Source organism: Sarcophilus harrisii, chromosome 6, assembly GCF_902635505.1.
Source record: "Sarcophilus harrisii chromosome 6, mSarHar1.11, whole genome shotgun sequence".
Lineage (NCBI taxonomy): Eukaryota > Metazoa > Chordata > Mammalia > Dasyuromorphia > Dasyuridae > Sarcophilus > Sarcophilus harrisii.
The window spans coordinates 193,074,827-193,097,971 of NC_045431.1; the positions used below are offsets into that span (position 1 = coordinate 193,074,827).

A 23,145-nucleotide genomic window follows, 5' to 3' on the forward strand; every position below is an offset into this window, starting at 1 on the left:
TGCTGTAATAATCTATATTATTGGTCCCCTGCTTTCAGTTTCTCTCCTCTCCAATCCATCTTTCTCACAACTATCAAAATAATATTCCCAAAGCATGAGCCTCATTTAAAAATGTAAACTCAGCTTGGTGTTTGAAGCCCTTTAAAGCCCTTTACAATTTCACCTCCTTTGCCAGGACCGCTCCAATCTAACTTCACAGAATTCTTTTTTTCACATACTCTATGTCCTAAATAAACTGGCTTCTATTCCCAAACTTGGCATCCCAGCTCCCCCTCTTTGTATGGACTGTTCCTCTACTCCTCCACATTGAGAGGGCAAATCCTCCTCCCTTCTTCTTAGAATTCCTAGCTTACTTCTGTTAGAAATATACTCTTGACACTGAAAATCAGTATTAAGGAAAATTTATTAAAGAAAAATCTTAAGGAATTATCTTAATGTATCTGGACAGAAGTGGGTTCTGCTCCAAAAAGCACAGAAGTGGGAGAAGCTTTATACTTATTAGTTTGGTGCGGTTCTTCCCTTCAGGGATTGGTCCATTCCCTTCTGGATTACAATCTCTCTGATATATCTATTATATGTTTCCCCCTAAATATATATAAACATGTTCCCCCTCTCTCCTCATGTTCAAAAATGGCCGAAAACTCTTCCTTTGGGGTGTGTTTAAAATTCAATTAGCCTATTAAGCAGGCATAGTGATTTGGTCTGGTCAAGTCAAGTCATTGACCCCAATTAATGTGGGCAGTTTGTGGTTTTCTCAAAACCACAAGTCTTTCTGATTAGCTGAATCCACCTGTGTCTTCCTAGCTCCCCAATTCCTTGTTTGCTCAAGGATTCTATTGATCTCTTAATTGTTCTGTGGAATCTTAACCTTCCTTAACCTCTGGCATTTCAAAAACCTCTTGGACAGTGGTACCTACTATCCCACACTACACCTTGAAGCCTGCAACACTCTTGAAATCCAACCTGTCAGTATTTCTCACACTTCAAAGCTCAGCCCACAGGTTGCTTCTTACCAGGTCTTTCCTTACCCTTTTTCATTGTTAATGATCTATTCCTTCTCAAATTATAATGCATGTGTTATATTTCCTACCACTCACACACACATAGAATTAGAGCTTCTTGAGGGCAAGGACTATTTCTCATTTTGCTTTTGTATTCTCAGCGCCAAGCACATCACTTTGCACATAATAGATAGTTAATAAATGTCTGTTAAAAACTATGCTCAAAAAGTCATCAAACGGTGCATACCCTTTGATCCAGCCGTGTTTCTACTGGGCTTACACCTCAAAGAGATACTAACGAAGGGAAAGGGACCTGTATGTGCCAAAATGTTTGTGGCGGCCCTCTTTGTAGTGGCAAGAAACTAGAAAGTGAGTGGATGCCCATCAATTGGAGAATGGTTGAGTAAATTGTGGTATATGCATGTTATGGAATATTATTGTTCTGTAAGAAATGACCAGCAGGATGAATACAGAGAGGCTTGGAGAGAATTACATGAACTGATGCTGAGTGAAATGAGCAGAGCCAGGAGATCATTATATACTTCAACAATGATACTGTATGAAGATGTATTCTGATGGAAGTGGATTTCTTAGACAAAGAGAAGATCTAACTCAGTTTCAATTGATCAAGGATGGACAGAAGCAGCTACACCCAGAGAAAGAACACTGGGAAATGAATGTAAACTTTTTGCATTTTTGTTTTTCTTCCCGGGTTATTTTTACCTTCTGAATCCAATTCTCCCTGTGCAACAAGAGAACTGTTTGGTTCTGCACACATATATTGTATCTAGGATATACTGTAACCTATTTAACATGTATAGGACTGCTTGCCATCTGGGGGAGGGGGTGGAGGGAGGGAGGGGAAAAATCGGAACAGAAGTGAGTGCAAGGGGTAATGTTGTTAAAAATTACCCTGGCATGGGTTCTGTCAATAAAAAGTTATTAAATTAAAAAAAAAAAGTCTGTTAAATTACTTAATAAATGTGTGTTAAATTACAGTGGGTTGCCATAGATCAAAATGATTGCTTAGTATCTTTAAGAAATAACGTGGTTTTCTCATAATAACCATGTAAGACAAGTAGTAAAAGGGTTATAATTCTTATTTTCCAGATAAGTAAATTGGAACTTCCAGCTAAGATGGTTAATGGGAGGCAAACTACCCATTTCTCACATACTCATGAAGTTGACACTAGACCAAATAATGATCAAAAAAATCCAATTAAGAAACTGGGGCAAGTTCTCCTAGATCATAACTGCATACAAAGTTTAACAGATGCTTGAGAGTCATAGAAAACCAATGCCAGCATGCACTGCATGAGCAAAGATAGGTCAGATATACATATAGCCTATTGAGTCTCCATGCCCAGATGCAGCAAGAGTGGAGGGGTCCCCAGAGAAAGTCCTCCAATAGGGACCTCAGAAGCCTCTAAGAATAGCATGAGGCAGTGACTAACATAGTGCCAGAGTACTCTAACCACAATAATCCACACTCAGCAGTCTGGAGAGCCCTATTATTCTGCCATGAGAATCTACAAAGAGCCCTGAAGGTTCAGCCCTCTAAATCCTTTTTCATTTTTTATTATTAAAGCTTTTTATTTTCAAAACATATGCACAGATAATTTTCAATATTCATCCTTGTAAAACCTTGTATTCCAAAATTTTCCCCCTCTTTCCTTCCATCTCTTCCCTAGACAGCAAGTAATCCAATATATATTAAGCATGTGCGATTCTTCTATACATATTTCCACAATTATCATGCTGCACAAAAAAACAAAAAATTAGATCAAAAAGGAAAAAAATGAAAAAAAAAATGCAAACAAACAACAATAACAACAAATCCACCATGTTGTTTCCATATTCGGTCCCCACAGTCCTCTCTCTGGGTGCAGATGGCTCTCTTCATCACAAGACAATTGGAAATGACCTGAATCACCTCACTGATGAAGAGTCATGTCAATCAGAACTGATCATTGGATAATCTTGTTACCAGTGTTTTCCTGGTTCTACTCTATTACAGAATCAATTCATGTAAGTCTCACCAGGCCTCTCTGTATTCATCCTGTTGGTTGTTTCTTACAGAAAAATAATATTCCATAACATTCCTATACCATCACTTATTCATCCATTCACCAACTGATGGGCATCCTTTCATTTTCCAGTTTCTGGCCATTACAAAGAGGGCCGCCACAAACATTTTTGCACAGGTGGGTCCCTTTTCCTCCTTTAAGATCTCTTTGGCATAAAGCCCTGTAGAAACACTGCTGGGTCAAAGGGTATGCACAGTTTAACTCTTTGGACATAGTTCCAAACTGCTCTCCAGAATGGTTGGATCCGTTCACAATTCCACCAACAATGTATCCATGTCCCAGTTTTCCAACATCCCTTCCAACATTCGTCATAATCTTTTCCTGTCATTTCAACCAATCTGACAGGTGTGTAGTGATACCTCAGAGTTGTCTTAATTCGCATTTCTCCAATTGACAATGATTTAGAGCATTTTTTTTCATAGGATTCTTAATCAGTCTTCTGAATCTCAGAGATCCAAGGGGGCCTAATTCCAGGAAAAACAAGTCAGCACAGAAACCAAGGTGACCCAGGGTGAGATCAAGTAGGCCTGACTAACTTACTCAAGAACAACAGGGAACAGAGCCTAGTTCTGTGTCTAAGTAAAAGGCTTAAATTCAGGAACTAAAACTAGAGAGATAAGTCAAAGGGAACACCGACCAGTAGATTAAAAAAAAAAACAAAAAAAAAACACTATTACAAATTTGGACATCTTTCCAAAAGAAGGAGATAGTAACTCCAAAATAACTGCAGAATCTGATGGAAAAAATAAATGTTCCAAAAGGTCTACACAGATATCTAAAAGAAAAGCAAAAAAATAAAAAATGAAATAAAAGCTCTTGAAAGAACAGGAAGAATAATAAGTAGCTTAGAAGTAAAAGTGATGACTCTTAATTTCCAGGAAATGGAATACCTGAAAACTAGAACAGACCAAACAAAAATCAACAATTCCAAAAAATTTAAAAAAGATGATAATGTAAGATATTTTATATTACCTTATATAGAACTGACTCAGAAAACAGATCAAAGAGAGATAATTTAACAATCATTGAAAAGCATAATTAAAAAGCTGGGACACTTTCAGTATGTCATAAATTAAAACTCCCCAACTCTTTTGGAATCGTAGGGTAAAATGAAGATAGAAAGAATCCACAGATTACATACTGAAAGGAATCCTTAAAAGTCCCAAGAATACCATACCCAAAATTGAAAGCTTTCATTTCCAAAGAAAAATTCTTTAAAAATCCAGAAAAAAGTAATTCAAGTACTAAGTAACTAACACAAGACCCATTAACTTTTCCTAACAATGAGAGGAGAGCTTGGAAGATAAAAATTTCAAAAGGTATAAAAGGACAGACTTTCAACCAAGAATAATTTACCCCTGCCAAGTTGAATATGATTTTAAGAAAAAAATGAACCTTTATTGGAAAAGAAGATTTTTTTTTTTAAAGCAATTCTGATGAAAAGAAGGGAGCTGAATAGGAACTCTGAAATATAAACATAAGAGTCCAGAGAAACTAAAAAGGTAAACTTGTTTGAGCAATTGGAAAGACATGTAGTATATGATATATTGCTAACTTTCTAATGGGGTAGAAGAAACAAATTTCCTTAAAGAATCTTAATGTCTTTAAAGGGCATTGAGGAAATAAGAAAATAAGAAAAAGAGAGGTCTTAAGAGTAGGTAGATCTGTTCTGAAGGTTTTAAGAAGGGAATGAGAAAGGAGGGCAAAAGAAGAAATACATATTCACATATAGAAAAGAGGAAGAAAGGGACAGAACTTACTATTTCTCCTAATTGGGATACATATAAAGAAACATTATGCAAATAGGGATGGAGGGAATAGGCATCAAATTAATCTCCCAAATAAACACAATGTAGAATGTGAATAAAAAGTAATAACAGAGTGCTAGGAGAATTCTGACTGGGGAGATTAGAGAGAAGCTTCACAGAAGAGATATTACTTATATTGGTGTTGAAGGATGGAGAAGATTCACTAATTTCTCTAGGCTTACATTTCTTCATATGTAAAATATGGAGGTTTGAAGAAATGATTCCTAGAGCCTTTTTTTTTTTTTTTTTTTTTTACCTCTAATACTACATGAGAATATAATTCAACATTATATGATTTGGATGATTTGTGTTATTCTCAATCTATGTAACTCTGGAACTCTTCATAGAGAAAAGTTGTAATGATAAAAGAATCATATAGAGCAAATTTACTCAGTTTGACTATTTGAGTAGGCTGAAAAATGTATACTTTATCAGAAAAGAAATCCATCTGAAATTGATCTAAATTGAGCAAGTATCTGAAAAACTGGCTCCTCATTGGTCTAGAATCAGTAACCCAGTAGTGTTGGCTGTTTTGAGGCATGTAAAATAATCCATTTATATTTCTAGAATTTTTATCCCAAGATATTTTTGAAGAATTTCTATTATTGACAATTGGATAACAATGAGAAGTCTCAAGAGACAAGAAAATGAAGGCTTTGTTGAAAAAAAAATTTCAAGAGCTTAATTCAATACCAATTAATACTAATTCAATACAAATAAAGAAGAAACATAAATATGAAAATAGATACCTCCAGTTCATGTTCAATTGAGCTTCACAAACAATGTATTATGTAATCAAATTATCAATAGAACCATAGTTTTGCCAAAATATCAAAGAAATTTACAAACAAAATATTTCTTCAGTTCTTCAGAACTTAGTATCAGTATTTCCTTCAACAGCAAAGACAACAACCTAGTGAGTGATTTCATAACTACTTACAGCAATTAGCATCTCTACACTTAGTGAGACTGGTCTTTGGTTTAAGTCTATTGCTAAATCTACACTCAAAAAAGGTTCATACTTCTTTGCAGCTTTGCATACTTCTTTGACAGAGATAATGCTCCCCTGGCACACATAGCATAAAAAACCTAGATCACCTCCCATCCATCCCTTTAAGCAAATGAATGTTATTAAAAAATTACCTAAAGCCTTTGATGGAACACAAACAAAATACAGTGAAATCCCATTTTGGTTTATGTAAGAAGAAAATAAAAATTGTTGTAGAAGACTTTTGAGGTGAATATTATTCCAAATTAAAAATAAATATATATACTCACTAAAAGCAAGCAACCATGTCCTCACATATCAAAACATTTGTACTATTTTTCAGGTCCAAAGGAGACTCCAAAAGGTTGGCATTTCAGACTAGTGTGGCAAGGTGTCTCAAAAGAATTTGCAGGCTCAAATCCATCTTCAAATCAAGAAGCAAAGTTTAACACTTGTCAGATCGGCTAAGATGACAGGAAAAAATAATGACGAATGTTGGAGGGGATGTGGGAAAACTGGGACACTGATACATTGTTGGCGGAGTTGTGAACGAATCCAACCTTTCTGGACAGCAATCTGGAATTATGCTCCAAAGGTTATCAAACGGTGCATGCCCTTTGATCCAGCAGTGTTACTACTGGGCTTATTTCCCAAAGAAATACTAAAGAAAGAAAAGGGACCTGTATGTGCCAAAATGTTTGTGGCAGTCCTGTTTGTAGTGGCTAGAAACTGGAAAATGAACAGATGCCCATCAATTGGAGAATGGTTGAGTAAATTGTGGTATATGAATGTTATGGAATATTATTCTGTAAGAAATGACCAGCAGGATGAATACAGAGAGGCTTGGAGAGACTTACATAAACTGATGCTGAGTGAAATGAGCAGAACCAGGAGATCACTGTACTTCACCAACGATACTGTATGAGGATGTATTCTGATGGAAGTGGATTTCTTTGACAAAGAGAAGATTTAACTCAGTTTCAATTGATGGATGATGGACAGAAGCAGCTACACCCAAAGAAAGAACACTGGGAAATGAATGTAAACTGTTTGCATTTTTGTTTTTCTTCCCAGGTTATTTTTACCTTCTGAATCCAATTCTTCCTGTGCAACAAGAGAACTGTTCGCTTCTGCACAGATATTGTATCTAGGTAATATACTGTGACATATTTAACATGTATAGAACTGCTTGCTATCTGGAGGAGGGGATGGAGGAAGGGAGGGGAAAAGTCAGCACAGAAGTGAGTGCAAGGGATAATGTTGTAAAAAAATTACCCTGGCATATGTTTTGTTAATAAAAAGTTAAAATTATTTTAAAAAAAAAGAAGCAAAGTTTATTATAATTGTAATGAAGCGGACTAAATTCCAAAAGAATTTAACAAAGAACCAGGAGCAAGAAGATACATTTATAGAAAAAGTTAAAGAGATCAAGAGCTTTATATTATTTATTTGCTAATTTTATGGCTTACACATAGGTTTGAGGAGTGTTTTATTCAATGTTGTCTCAGGAACCTAGTTATCACTGACCAACAAATGATTTATCTGATAGTCAGCAGTGTTTGTAGGACTATAGTACACCTAAACCCAGGGGATCTCAGATTTATTGGAACATTTCTCCTAGAAGCCGCACCCCCATCAATATTTTCAATTCAGAATCACACTGATTTGAAAATATGATTTAAGAGAATTGACCTTATGGTTTTGGGTACTGTTAACAGTTAATATCTAAGATTCCTCATTTACAAAGCACCTTTGGTTTTTTGCTCATAAAGTAAAGATATTACTTGAACTACCTATCTAATAGGATTATTTTAGGAAAGTGCTTTATAAACTGTTGAGTTATTATCATCATCTCCATCAAGAGGCAAGGTGGTAAAAAAAGTGTTAGACTTGCAATCAGAAGATCTGGGTTGAGTCGGGGACTAGCCTCTTCAGGTATGGACTTAAGTAAGAAATTTTCTTTCTCTGGGGCTCAGTCTCCTTTCTTGTAAAATGGATTAGAATATTTATACTCTCTCCACAGTTTTATCCTGAAATTCTTAAAGCAATATAGAAATTAAGAACTAAAAAGTTCTCCCACCTTAACATTTCATTATCTTAAGCTCAAGAGCAATATTCTAACCAATAACAAACAAGGAAAAAAATTATTTTCTGATTATCCCCCATCACTCTTTGTCTGCCTTTCACAAGACATAACTATGAGGAAAGTGATTTGTAAACCCTTTAAACATCATAGAATAAGGATTATAAGACATTTGACCACTCAACTTATATGCACAGCCTATAGAATACTATGCCTGTGGTTCCAGTGTCCCCATTTGGGATATCACAGGATTTCTTTTGAGTCTGAAGCACACTATCTTATTCTGTCGTCTTTAATCCAGTTTATAAGACTTAACTCAAGGTCTTCCTTGTCTTTCTATTAGAAAAGTAATTGTTCTACTCCAAGAGCAAAACCTACAAATTATAAAGAAACTCTACTTAACCACTGGCACCTCTCAATCTGCCTCACAGTAGAAAGAGTAAGGGAACCTGATGTGGTATAGCTCCTAAGGAGGATGTAGCAATAACTTTAAGCCTTGGGAGTGCCACATACAATGCTGGCAGTCAGATAACAATATGTTGGTCAATAATAACAAAGTTTCTGAGACAATCTAAGCCACGGAATTCAATAGTGGAGTGCCACTTCACCTCTAAGCCCTAGAATTCAATATTCCCCAAATCCACTTCTAAGACCCAATTCTATCTCTAAGTCACAAAATTAGCATTTCAATGACACAATAAGGCACCTGGTCTTTCTTTTTCCTATAAATTTATCTTCTTGCTCTTGGTTCTTTACTAAATTCTCTTGGAATTGAGCCTGCTGTTAGTAGGATAATAAATCTTTGCCTGTTAACTTGGAGACAAACTGAGTTCGCAAATTCTTTCACCATACCCATGACACTGATGCGGGGACTCTAATATTTTGGGGTGTCTTCTGCCTCAACTAAACCCACAACACATTGGGGGAAAGACACTTATAATCAACTGTCATCCCTTTTTAAAACCAGAAAACTTTGTCCCTAAAATTTCTATAGGGCCCAAACTCAAGCTGTAAATTATAACAAGTACTTTGAGGGATGGGATTTGCAAGGGAACTTAAAAGAGCAGTTTGTTTAACTTTCTTTTAAGAGAAAGCTATAGAGAAGTTAGGTTGATAGGATACAGCTTCTAGGGGAACTATAACAGTAACCCTGAGATTTCCTGATCTTAGAGTGCTATTCTAGCAATCTGTCTGTCAATGATTCTAAAGTCTTCTGGCCTTAGGATAATCCTACAAACATTGTTGACTATCAGATAAATAATCTTCTGGTCAGTGATAACCAATTACCTGAGATAATTGTGAATTAGATTACTCCTCAGTTCTACCTCTGAGCCATCAAATTAGCATATCACTGACATGAAGACCCCAGATCTCTCTGTCTTTTCCTATAAATTTATCTTCTTGTTCTTGTTCTTTGCTAAATCCTTTTGGAAATTAGTCCCCTTCAATCTTTGTTACAATTACAATAAACTTTGCCCCTTGACTTGGAGATGGGTTCAAGTCTGCAAATTCTTTAACACCTCGGGACCCCAACTTTTTGGGGTCTCCTTCTGAAGATCAACAAGTTGACTTGCCCACAACTACATAGCCAAGGCTTCCTGAATCTGTCTCTGGATGAGTGTGATTCCCCAAAACCCAGGTGAGACAAACCCACTGCTGGTTTGGGCTTTTCCCTTATAGTTGTGTACAGCTAACTTCAGGATTTCAGGAGTAAAGTTTTCGCTTTCCATTCTTCAAAAAATGCTGAGAGGTTTAAAAAGTAGTATTGATGAGTTGCTAGTGGCAGTGAAGAAGTGTGAAAATTGAGGTGGGGAATCCCCTCTGGTCCCAAATTTGCAAACCCAAAAAGTCTGAATGGCAGAAAAGGGAAATTTATTGTTCACTAAGGAGGAGACTTTCTTAGCCGGCAAATTCCTAATTAGGAATTTGGCAAAAGTGTATTTAACAGACCCTTCATTATATGAGAAAAATGTTGTCCTGGGGCTGGGAGCTGTCTGGGTTAATCAATAAAGGACCATCAGACAGAGATCTCCAATTGAATTGAAAGCTTTTCCCAGAGTCTGGGAACCCCGAGGGGGATCTTGGGCCACCCCCAAAAGGTCTCAGTTTCAATGTAAGGTGATTTGACAAGATCTCCAATTGAATGAAGCCACTTAACTTGGGAAGGGCTTGTCTGGGATCACCCAAAATCACCCCAAAGATTACATCATTTCCCCAAAAAAGATCTGTTTACATCAGTATAAAGATTCCTCCCTTCTGCAAAATGAGAGTGGACAAACTGAGTGGGGAGCCACGAGTACACATCCTGACATATGATAGCAAATCCAGGTCAGTCCTGGGCTGAGGGCCGCCATTCTACTCTAGGAAGACTGAGCTGCTGATGCACTCCCTTTCTCCAGATCCTGCAGTGGGGAGGAAGCCTCTGACCTCTCGCAACCCACACCTTTCTGGCAGATTCTCCTGGCACAGAAGAATCATTGCTTTTAAATCTTAGGACTAGAGATTGGCTTCATTCCCTCTCATATTAAAAAAAAAAAAAAAAAAAAAAAAAAAAAACTTTTGGAGAAAAAAGATAAAGTTTGGTATGTGAGACACTGATTCTCATTTCCTATAGCAGAATTAGACAATAAGCCGCTCAAATGAAAGTCTTTCAAGCCAGCCTCCAAGGGCTTTTCAGTCATTTTAACACAATAGCTTTTCCCTCAGAGAGGAATGGGCGGGACCCCCATCAGGCTGCCCTAAATTTTCAAAACATTTTCAACATAGCATTAACCTTTACTCATTCAAAAGGAAAAAAAAATAAAGTGCAAAACAAGCTTTAATCTTCCAGGCTAGCAGCCCAAGCCAGCCTAGCCAAGCCCAGTGGAGCCAAGCTCTTCCAAGAGAGCCTTTTATCCCAGGACCCCCAGTAATCCCGGGCCCTACAGCTCGAGTTGCTGGTTTAACACTGTGGGCAAGCAGAGTGAGAAAGCTTTAAGCACTTGTACAGACCAGACCCAGCACCAGCCACTGGGGATACAAATAAAGAATGGCACAGAGAATTTTGTTAAATAAAGTTACCTGAAGAGGACCTCCTTAAATCAGTCAGCCAATTAATAAACACTGATGAAGTGCTTACACTGTGGTAGGCAGGGTACTGAGCTTTGGAGGTCTGGAAAAAGCTCACAATTTTAGGAAGCCAGTGCTTGCAGTGGAAGCTCCACCATTCTCTACTCCATCACACGTTCAGGTTATCTATTTTATGCATCTAAACCATATTCTATTTAGAATGCATTCTTCCATTATCTCCTCTGATGGAATCATTTTTTTCCTCTAGCCACAACTCAGGCACCATGCTTTCCCAAGAAACCTTCCCTGATTCTCTCCAGCTGAAGCACTTTCTCAAATTTTCCTGGAGCAGTTTGTCCAGGTTTCTCCTTTGCTCAGTTGTCTGATAGCATACTGATTGTGTTAATGTTCTATTCCACTTATTAGACTGCTGTTCCAGAGGGCTGAGATCATGATTTTACAGCTCTCTAGTCCAAAGGCCTTTAGCATAATCCCAGGCACATAACAGATAAATAATACATGTTAGTTGAATTTAGATTCTTTTATTATACTGGTAACACCTATTATTCTTTTTTATCTGCCTCTGCCTTAAAATCATCTTCATCAAACAGTAGGGTTTTTTTTCTCCAAAGTAAGGATATTCCTAAGAATCTAACTGCCTCCTAAAATTTATTACTTTCTCTGTCTTTGTATTTCCTAGTTGAATCTATGATTTAATCAGGTCAAGGATTTTTGTTAATTCAATCTTAAAGACAAACACCAGTTAGTCAACAATTTTAGTGGATGACAAAATCTTAGGGCCTTCAATGCCAACTGCCAATATTGGTGAAGTCAAATGGAACCTGCTAGTTTCTGGAAACAAAAGAAAACCTTACTTTGTGCTCAGAAAGGCAAGACTTCCCCTGAAAGATTACTCAACTGTCCCAAGACAAAAGCCATCTGTAGGCAATGAAACTCTAAACCTCAGTTCATACCAGAGGGAATGGACCAAAGACACACAGTAGAGGAAATTGTTGGGGATCCATAGTTGAGCCTCAAGGGCACAGGTCTGGCCAGTAATAACACTGCCCTAGAGACACGATATTTGGAACAAACTGTGGATTCCCAGTGAGACATGTAGGTCAATTCAGGTGCTCCAGTAACTTGATCTGAGGGTCCTAACTTGCTAAGACAGGAGCAAGGACTTCTGTATGAAAGAAAGACCAGTATTCACTCTGGTCACATGGAAGATGCCAGGCTTGCCAACTCCTACCTTCCAGTTGTGAAACTGCTCCCCTTGCTGTGAACTGGAAAATCAACAATTCAATTCAGCAAACATCTACTACACTCCTAATATGGACAAGGCACCATAGTCACAAAGTGAGAAAAAACCCTTGCCTTTTAACGAATCTATACTTGGGACTCGGGGTACAAGGTGTACATGGGCTCTAGCATCAAGAAAATTTAGCAGGAGAGCACTAACAAGGATCCAGGAAGCTATAATGAACCTCTGTGAATCAGCTTGGCTGGAACCTCAAGTACTATGAAGCAGAGTACTTCAAAATAGACTAAGGAGATTGACTTATGTTACAGATAATGGGACTGATACCTCACACCTGGGCCTTAAGAAGGGTATTATTTTGCCATTGTGTGGAGGCAGGAACATTAAGAGTCTGAATCAAAAAACAAACAATTCCCCTTCTATCCCCTATAGGAAGTTGGAAACTCCATAGGATGCATATTGTAAAGTTCTTGATCTCCTTCCTAGCCCCACAACTCAGCAACACTCCTTACTCATTGGGCTGGAATGCTAATTCATTCCATAAGTGCTAAAAACAAATGGACAAGGAGGAAATAAGCTACTTAATGGATCAGATTTGCTTCACAGTAGCATACATTTAGACAAAGTCAAGGCAAAGAATTCTCATAGAAGTTCAGCAGAATTGCACCTTGGGGAAGATAAGTGATTGCCTGAAATGACTGGGCTCGGACTCATTCCCTTCTTCTATCTCTGAAACATCAGCCCCTCCTTTTGTAAGCCTTATGATAAGAGCTGGGGTACTAAAGGCAGTCTTTCCTTTTAGCCTATGCTTTAATGGAAACAATGAACCAATATGAGGTATGATTGCACACAAAATTACTACCCCTAACTTTAATGAGGGACACTGAGTCTAATCAATATTTGAAGGAGAATCCCTATTACACATTCCTGACCGGTGGTTATCCAGCTTTCCCTTATAGATCTCCAAGGAGGAGGAGGTTTCTACCTACAGCAACTATTCAACTCCTTTTTGGGAGAGATGTCTGTAATTATTAGGAAAATCTTAAGTCTTTTTGCACCTTAAAAAAAAGGTTTTAAAAATTATAAAGTTAATAAAAGCTGACATTTATATATAGAACATGAAAGCGTGCAAAGTACTTAACAGGTACCTCATTTGATGCTTAAAACAATTTCATGAAGTAGGGGTCATTGTTATCCTCATTTTACAGAAGCTGAAACTGAAGCTGAGAGTGTTTAAATGACTGGCCTAGGTCAGAGACTTAGTTAATTCTGGGGCAAACTGAATTCACATCTTCCTGACACCAAGTTTAAGGAAGGGTTTAACCATCAATTCAATCCTCATATAGACATAAAATAAGACTCAACATCTTATGTCAAATCCCCAGCCTTCAAAAAAACAGATGTGAATTAAAAAACCACAATCAAAGAAAATGTTTTTGTTTTGGTCATCTTCAAGGTCTGATCTAAATTTTCAATGCCATTTTCATTCCTTTTATCACTTAGAAAAAAAAAAAGAATAATATAGTCAGCAAATAGACCTCCCTTTTTTGCTGGTTTCATTCTACATCATCTTGTATAGGTCTTTCCATGTTTCTTTGATTTCTTCTTTTTATTTATCAATTTTTTTTAAGTACCATAATTGATTAGGTCCTGGATTTAACTAGGTGGTGTTGACAGAGCTTGAAGCTCTGATAAAATTACTTCCTGAGGCAAACAGGGAAAAGCACTGATGGGAATCAGTTCAACCTTACAATCTCACCCTCTACCCTCTGTGGTGGTAGTGGGTAGCCCCACCTTGCTGTGTCCAATCAGAAATCCAAGTTATATCAAGTCCCTGAGGTTAAATTTCCCCTATAAATCTATCCGTAGCTCACACCATCTTTGTTAAATCTGCCATGGTACTCTGCTTCATTATGTCTCTTTCATTCCCCCACCATGCTTCATGTCTGTTTTGGCACCCCAACTTGGGGGCTCTATAAAGCATACTACACTTTCCCTTTCTTATAGCTAACTAACTCTTTTAGGGTGCTAAACTCCTTTATAGACTTTATAGACTTAGCCTGCCAGCTAGCTCCAACCCCATAGGATATTCCCTTTCTCCTGTATAATTGAGAGTTCCACTAGGAAACTGTTTTTTTCCATTGTTAATTGTTAAAACCCCTTTCCTGGCTAATTATTATATGCTCTCCCAAATCTATTTCATATTTATCATTCCTGGTGTCTACTGTACCTCTTCATTTTTTTTTTTTCTGTACCTCTTCTCCTAAAGAAACCTTGTTTTGCTTTTATTTTGTTTTGTCACTGTTAGAAGTTACTGGGTCTTGTGTGATCCCAATTGTAGTTACTTAGTACCTGAATTACTTCTGGATATTTCTGGGAATTTATAGAAATTTTCTGATATTTATAGAATTTTCCTTGGAAATGAGAGCTTTGGTTTTTGGTTATGATATTTTTTGCCAAAGAGAATGACCATGGTGAATTCTTCATAGTAATGAATCCCAATATTTGGTGCTGAACCCCAAACACATCATTTGGAATTAGAAAATTGCTCTCCTAAATCACATCAATAATGTTTCATTATACTAATATATAATTTATGCAGCCATCCTCCAAATTGTATATATAGCTGGTTTCTAATTTTTTGTGATTAGAAATAGAGCAATCACGAATATTTATGTACTAATCATTCCTTTCCCTCTTTTTATGATTTCTTTGAGCAAAAGTTCAAGCATTAGAATGAATAAGCTGAAAAATACGATCATTGCTCTGATCCCAGTTCTTTTAACCAATCCTCATATGGCATGGACTCCAGCCTCTTTAACATCCTGGAGCCTGCCTTCCAAAAGTAAGGTAGCCAGAATGGAACATAATGGCCTCGCTTTGGTTTAAGCAGAGCAGAGAAGAACAAAACTATCTATCACCTTTCACCTTCTAGAGTCTCTTTTTATGTAGCCTAACATAGCGAAGTTTTGAGGGTTGACCAGTAGTCAGTCACACTACTGACACTCCCAGATCTTTGTCCCAGGAGTTGCTATCTAGACACAGCTTCTTAGGAACTTACGCTTGTAACACCACCAACAATCTTGTCTTTTTCCGAGTATATGCCGATTGTCTGGCACTGCGGTTTTGCTGGGCCTCCAGGGCACTGCTCAGGTATTTTTGGAAGTGGGCTGCATTGAAACATTCAGGGGTGTCCATGGTTTGCCTATACACCATCCACCTGTGAAATAACACAAATTCAGACACAGGGCAATTCTCCTGCTACCCTTCCTGCAACTGCTGTTTAGATGACTTCTATCAATGGTTCTGCTTATAATGAGAATTGTTTGAACAAAAGTCACTGTTCTCTGTGATCAGGTAGAGAGCAGAGCTGAAAAACCAGAACAAGGGACTATGCAAGGCAATGTTCTGCCAACTCTGGGAAGGAAGAAAGCAAGGAAGGATGGTCTAAATCCCAGAGTCCATCTGGAGCCTACTATTTTTTTTAAATTAGTCTATAACCCTAATCATGATCAAACCTAAAGGCCTCCTCCTTCCTATGCTTTCATCTTTGTGATCAACTGCTTTTGTTTTATCTCTATGGACACTCCCTCCTCTTAACTAATCCTAAAACACAAGTACATTTTCAAAAGAATTTACTAACTATTAAGGCAAAAAAGTAAAAATATGAAAATGAGCTTGTGAAGAGAAAGAAACACGAATTTATAGAGCCCAGAAAATTTTTTTCTCTTCTCCGATTTTACAAAAGGTCAGTACAAGCTTAGATTATTTAAAACTCAGTTTTGTTCTAATCAACATGTACTAAGATAAAAAGCAAGTAGACTGAAACAAACTGGGATTGTGAGTTCTGTGAGGTCAAGGACTACCTTTTATCCTTTTTTTGTATCCTCAGTGCTTAGCACAATGCTTGGACCAGAACAGATCCTTAAATAGATAATTTATGCTGACTGACTGACAGACCTGAGAGGACTTGAATCACAACATTTGTTGGGCTGTTATTTAGTCAATGGGTTAGTACTTAACAAGAACAGGATTCCCTAGCACTTCCGAAGGACCTCCCCTTACAGGGTTTCCAAACAAATCTACTCTTCCTTTAGCTCTCCCCTGTTTCCTTCCTTTCTTCCTTCCTCTGAGACAAAGCATGGACAAAGCAGACATCAAAGCCCAGCTAAGCATCTCAATCAGCAGGGCTTAAAAGTTAAATTTTTTTCTAATTGATTAGAGTTTTTTCCCCTCTCTCTCCCTTTCTCACTCCTCCAATTGAAAATGCAACCCAACCCACTATTTGTCACAGATATACATCATCAAGCAAAACAAATTCTCCCACTGACCAAGTCCAAAAGGATCTGTCTATCTCCTCCTGCATACTGAACTCATTCCCTCTACAAGGAACCAGGAAGCATTCAGCAAAGCTTTCTAAAGATTATTTCTTGCCAAAGAAACAGATGGTCTGTATGAGATGTGGGAAAACCTTCAACAGATGCCCTGCACATTGAGCTCTAGGAATCCTTTTGGTCCACAGCCCATGCACTGATGTGGATTCATACATCTTCTGAGGATCAGGCTACAAGGATCCTTCAACCCACAGTTTACTCAAGTTTCCATATTAGTCACTGCTTCTCATTTACCTCTTCAACAAGATCATAATCAACAAAAAACTATCCCCATGGCCAAGATGCCCTCTCACCTGAGGCCTGCTAAATCCTTTTTTATCCAAAGCACAGACAGACAAGGCTAGCCATACCAACCTTCCATATTCCTTGTGAAGACTGACCAGCAAAGCACTTAGGTCAGTGGCGTGACAGCCTGGTAGGCCAGTGACAATGTTCATAATCACCTAGGGGAAGGAAAAGACATTCAACAACTGAGAACTGTGTGAAAACACAGTGCCAGGGTGGAGACCAAGTTTAAATGGAATGGGTGTGGAAAGCACTCAGCTCTGGGGCCATTACAGCGGATGGAGCTGGCAGGTGAAATCTGGCCTCCTCCTCCACTTACTTGTTGTGTGACCCTGAGCAGATCACTTAATTACTTTCAGCCTCAGCTTTCTCCTTTGTCAGTGAGCATAACAATGCTTCAAAGATGTGCTATGAGGACCAAGTAAACTATAATCTGTACAAAACATTATGCAAACTTTAAACTATATATAAACTATATAGTTGTTAGCTACTGCTAGTTTTGTTATTAACAAAATCAACTTTTGTTATTATTATCTAAAACATATTCAATAATCTTATAGAATGTATCCTTTCTTGGAGGCACAAATAGCAAAGATAATCATAATAATTTTATATGGCAAGTACATTACAAAGCTATCCCTCAAAATAGTTACCTAAAATCCAAGAGGGTAGGTCATTACAGATTCAGAACATAAAGGAAGGAAAAAGGCAGTATTTGAGTTGAGATTTAAAAGGCAGGTAGTGAATTCACCAAATAAAGAGAAAGAAAAAGGAAAGATTTTCAGGAATATAAAACATTGGGAGCAAGGATATGGAGGCAAGAGAACCCAGGAGATTAGGTCTCAATCACTTGAGCATAGAATGTATAGATGAGAGAAACATAGCATAGAAGGCTGGAAATATAGGGTGATCTCAGAAGGTTGAAGACCTTGAAGAGTGGAGAGGAAGCCAGATCCCCCAAATTTGAAATTTACTTGAGAGGCAGTTAGAGAGCCACTAAAATTTCTGAGCCTAGGAATGGCTAGATTATTTGGAGGTAGGAAAACCAGTTAGAAAGACTGATTGATAATGACATCTGTACTGTGGGAGAACTGAAAAGAAATGGCCAGGACAAATGCCAGAAGGATGGGTGGGAGTGAAGGACTTGCTGACTGGTTAAGGAAAGACATCAGAAGATGTCACTAATTAACACCAGCCTAACAGATATGAGAGAACAGATCGTTGATGATGTCAGGCAAAACCAGACAAAAAAAACAAACAAAAAAACCTAGGAGGAGAAACAAGTTTGGGGAGAAAGATGATGAGTCTGGTTTGGGCATGATGAACATAGAGGGCTAAGGTGAAGATATCCTACAGCACTCAGAGGGGCAGATCTGGGTGTTGGCTGCTGAATTAAAAAGGGGGAATGTAGAGAAAAGGGAACATGTGCCACTACACTGGGAACTTTTGAGAGAAGTTGCTGGACAATCAATAACGCCAACTCCGGGTCTGCCACACATGGGCCTGGTGCTCCCTCTGCCTCTGAGAATCCCCTGCTTCCTTCAAGACTCCATTCAGGGACCAACTTCAGGGCGAAACTTCTCCTGACTCCCCAGGTTGTCAGTCTTTTTTCTCCACTTAGATCACTTTATATTGACCTCTCCGTGTATGCTTTTTATTCCCCCAAGAGAATGAGTTCCTTGACAGCAGAGACTCCAGCAAAGAGCCTCGCACACATTAGGGTTTAATAAATCGGACTGAATTCATTGGAAAAGGAAGGGCAAGTGCACATGGTTTTCTTTCCTTAATTTGACAGTGGGTTATAATAAACTAAAAGATAGATGAACAATGTTGATTTTAAAGCACCGAAGTCCAATCCAGCTCTGCTCCATTCCTATGTGCCAACACTGAGCTTCAGGAGGTCCAATCCTCAGAACTAATGTCAACCCAAGGTAAAACGAGGTAGAGTCCCTTCCTCCTACTCCCTCCCTACCCTCCCAATCTACTGGAGTAGAATATCAATGCAAATTAAAAAATCATTGGTTAGGAACCGATGAAATACAAAGTATTGGATCAGGTACTGGAGAGACACAGACAAAGCTGAGGAATGGTCACCGACCTTGAAGAGCTTCTACCTTGGGCCCTCTAGTACTACAGTATCAACACTGATGCCTTCGTGGCACAATCTTATGTCATCGGTAGACCTCTCTCTAGCTCTCCCAGCTAACAAAAGTGACCTGTCCCACTTCCCGTATTTCCAAAGGTTTGGTCTCAAGTAGCTGTTAGTTTCCAGTTTTTATTGGAAAAGGTCCAATACAAATGGACAGGAAGACAAAAAATGGACAGGAAGGTGTTGGGCAGGTGCCAGGGAATGAAGTCCATTGGAAAGTAGAAGAGGGAATATAGGAGGACATGACCCTTGGGAAGAGGGTTTTACTTGTTTGGTTTTATCTATCCTACAGCAGGTGCCAGGAAATGTGGCCTCTGGTTTATGTGGTAAATCAAGGTAGGCTCTGATAACTCTCAACAAACCATCTGTTACTCTGGAGAAGAGGCTCAAGAGGGCCATGGCCTTATGTAAGGGATGTGTTTTGGGAAGGGGTCCTGGTGTTGTCTAAGCTTCCTTAGGATCAGGTATAAGAACTAATGGAGATTTCTGTACACATTGTCCAAAGCAGGTTTCAGATGTACAATTATATTAGGCTTGAAGGGGATGTCAGCTCATGAAAGGAATCTTCTGGATTTTATTTACTAAACCCCAAAGAACCCAGGGTAGACTCCCTGTTTCCTGCTCCAGCCCAGGCCCTGCCCCTCCCTTCAGGCACAGCCTGTTGGATTAGCTCGGTTACCTTTTCATTTTCCTCTTTCTGAGCAGGCTCAATTTCACCTTGTTGCAGGAGGATAGGAAAATGGGAGCTCATTACTGGCTCCCGGCTGACACTGCAGATGGCAAAATGTGGGAGAAACCTGGAAAAACAAAAGCTGATGTTATTACCTTCCAATATCCAACACAACTTGAATGTGCCCATTCAAGCAGGAAACTAGACTTAACTGCTGTAAAATAAATCTCAGGACTCTTTCCTCTGAAGAATCAACTTATTCCTAGTGTGATGCAACTGCTTTGGCCAGTGAGGAGAGCTGGGAAAGCCCCAGGAGCTTGACCCCACTGCCAACCATAAAATTCGCTTTCTGTCATTCCAATAATAATAATCTACCAGAAATTCTACAAATTATACACAATAAGAAACCCAGGGGCTTACCTGTCTAGATCAGGGAGACGAGCATTCAGGAGTTTGAGCTGATTCCCTCTTTCTCCAACAGGAAGGGACTGGGCAGTAAAGAGTTTTTGCATATTGGAGTATCTGAAATAAGAAATTTTAGTACAAATAAGTGCTGTATAATTAGGAGTTAATTTTATTTATAATCAATCCCTTGTAAACCCTTTTCAGACAATCACATGTTTTCATTTGTTCAAAACACTTGTTTTGAATGGCAATAAAATGCTGAATGAATTTGTGACTGTTCATATTACAGAGCATTCACATTACCCACTTTTTTAGCACATGGCATGTGGCCTTGTCACTGCTGGTAGACCATGAAGGAGGGAAAAGCAGGTCCAACTGAGCATTCAGTTGGTTCACCTCCTCTATGCATGTGATGAAAACTTGACTGGAACAAAAGCAACTCAGGTATGATTTTCTGATCCTTTGTTATTTCATCTCTCAAGCTTCTTCCCCCCTGAGAATTCTGGATAATAGAATGTATGGCATATAAACAGTCCAGGCTGATAAACAGATGCCAGCATTGGTTTTTTTCATAGCCCCAACAAGCCACAACTGTGAGGTGGACAAAGGCAAAGACCCTCAAATACAAGTGTATTTACATCAAGGAAGAAGGCCTAGAGACTAAGAGCAGCAACTTACAATCTCTTTTGTTCTTCAGATAATCCGTCTTCCTGGATCACTTTTAAAGCCAGCTCTGAGTTAGCTGGGTGTTGCCAAGGAGAGAAGACCTAAAAAAACAGAATCCATGCAAAGAGCATTTAAAATCCAACAATAGGATGTGGAAACCACACGGGGATTTGGCTCTTGTTGAAAACCTAAACTGTCAGCTCAAAGCAAAACCACAAAAACAAACACTCTTTCCTCTAAATGGGGTCTAGCTAGACAAACATTTTCCCAAACAAGCATCATCATACTCTGGGACCCTGATTTTGAGGTGTTTACTATGGACAAATGCAACACAGATACAGTGAGAGAGGTGGGAGTAGGAAAGAGAAAGAGAGCACACATGTTTTTTCATCATGGCAATGTTTTCCCTGGAGCATGTAACAAATAAACAAGGAAGACTTGTGTCTCTCTGTCTAAGGTGGCTCAGGTATAACTGCAGGGAGGTGGGAGAATGGACGCACTGTTGGATTCATTGCTGGGCCTCTTGCCTGGATCCATACCCTAAATAAATGGGCAACAAGAGAAGGAATGATGAGGGGGAAAACCAGTAGAGGGTCATCCTCAGAACCTTTCTTTGTAGACTTTTGGCAGGGGGGGGGCTCTGGGTGCTCCCAGAGGTTTGATTAGGAAGATACTTTTTACATAATTATAAATTGAGAGGAAAGCAGCCTCATTCTATATTTCCAGAGTTTCCCATGAAAACAAACATCTTGAAAAGGACAGAGTGTAGTTGTGAGAGAAGTATGTTGTAAACCTAAATGAATATTACTCAAAAAAATTCATGTTTCCATATCCTTCTATATATTCATTTATTTAATTAATAGCTCTTTCTTAAACTCTGATGTGGCAAGATAAGCCCTATGTATGACAAGGCAGCTCTTGGGAGCTTGGAAGTGGACCTCTTGCCTTGGCCTGGTCAAAAGGCCCCACACACCTCTGGACTCTAACCACTTACTAAGGTAAAGTCAGCAGTTTCCCAGAAAGGATGCTCTTTTGCAGTGTGCAAGACTCAATGAGGTAGGGAAAACAAGTTATTAAGAACAAAATGGTATCTGTACTGGAACCAAGAAAACTGGAGTTGAAACTCACTGTATGCTCTGCTACAAGTGTCTTCCCTCTCTGGATCTGTGTCATGGTCTGTTTGATATGAGGGATGGGATGGGTGATTTCTAATAGTTCCATCTTCAAAATTCTTTAATTCTATAAACTTTTAGTTTGAGTGAGCCAGGGTTAGGTCTATCAGAATTACTTAGGTGATATCCTCTAAGCATGAGACACAGCAGATCTGGGAGCAGAAGTAACAACCACTGGCCATAGGCTACGTGGTCCAGGGGCGGGCCATGTCCTGGGCCTGGCAGACAGAAAAGAATGAGCAGCACACTAACATTTCAAAAAGCAATGGAGAATGGGGGTAACACAATGTCTCAGGACCAGCCTGGAAACAAAATGCAAAATACGAAAGGAGTAGGGAAAGAGGCGAGGCAGTGCTCTCAAAAGCAGGAATAACAACAGCAGCTGATAGCACTTTACAGACAATGTCTTAATTAATGTTTAGCATGAACCCGGGAGGTGGGTCAGGCACGTGTTAGCTCCATTTGACAGCCGAGCTCACTTCATTAGAGAAAATGGCAAAGGAACCTGGTGAAAGTCCCAACTCTCCCAAGCGGCAGAACCAAGACTAGATTCCAAATACTGCTCCTTTTGCCATCCTGCAGGGAGAAACTGCCCAGATAAATCGATTGGAATGGACTGGCTCTCAGGCAAAGAGGCAGGCAGGCAGTGTGGGGAAATAAATGACAAACTCGAATGGACTCAGCAGATTCCATTCTCCTCTCATGAACAAGAAAGGGCAAAGCCCCTCAGTGTGTGCTCACCCAGCATTTCGTCATCAGTTAATTAATCAAACATTTATTAAGTTCCTACTGTGTGTCTGACACTACAGGAGGCACTGGGAATACAAAGACAAAAGGGAAATAATCCTTGCCTTTGAGAAGTTTACATTTTAATAAAGCAGACAACTTGTACATATGTAAGTATATACATGAAAAACATAAAGTTAATAGTAAGAGCTAGCATGTGCATGGTGCATTGAGGTTTGCAAGTGTTTTATAAATATCATCTCATTTAGCTTCACAACAAGTCTGCGAAGGAGATATTATTCCTTTACTACAGATGAAGAAACCATCTGTAAGGTGACATGGCCAAGATCGCACAACTAGTATTGTCTGAGGACACATAGGAACTCAGGTCTTCCTGACTCC

The 23,145-nt window shown here is 38.8% G+C and overlaps 1 protein-coding gene across 4 annotated transcripts in view; it reads right to left on the reverse strand.

Annotated features, from left to right (window-relative positions):
* C6H20orf194 (chromosome 6 C20orf194 homolog) overlaps nt 1-23,145 on the reverse strand; it is a 167,854-nt gene that overhangs the window by 32,348 nt on the left and 112,361 nt on the right. For all 4 annotated transcript variants that reach the window (XR_004230056.1, XM_031941745.1, XM_031941743.1 and 1 more), the window contains 5 exons: nt 20,858-20,946; nt 20,195-20,296; nt 19,784-19,901; nt 17,025-17,113; nt 15,338-15,496 (listed from right to left, as the gene is read on the reverse strand). Coding sequence is in view for 3 of the 4 variants with exons in the window: in XM_031941745.1 (XP_031797605.1) it covers nt 15,338-15,496; nt 17,025-17,113; nt 19,784-19,901; nt 20,195-20,296; nt 20,858-20,946 (557 nt within the window). In the remaining variant the exon portion in view is untranslated. The remainder of the gene's footprint in view (nt 1-15,337; nt 15,497-17,024; nt 17,114-19,783; nt 19,902-20,194; nt 20,297-20,857; nt 20,947-23,145) is intronic.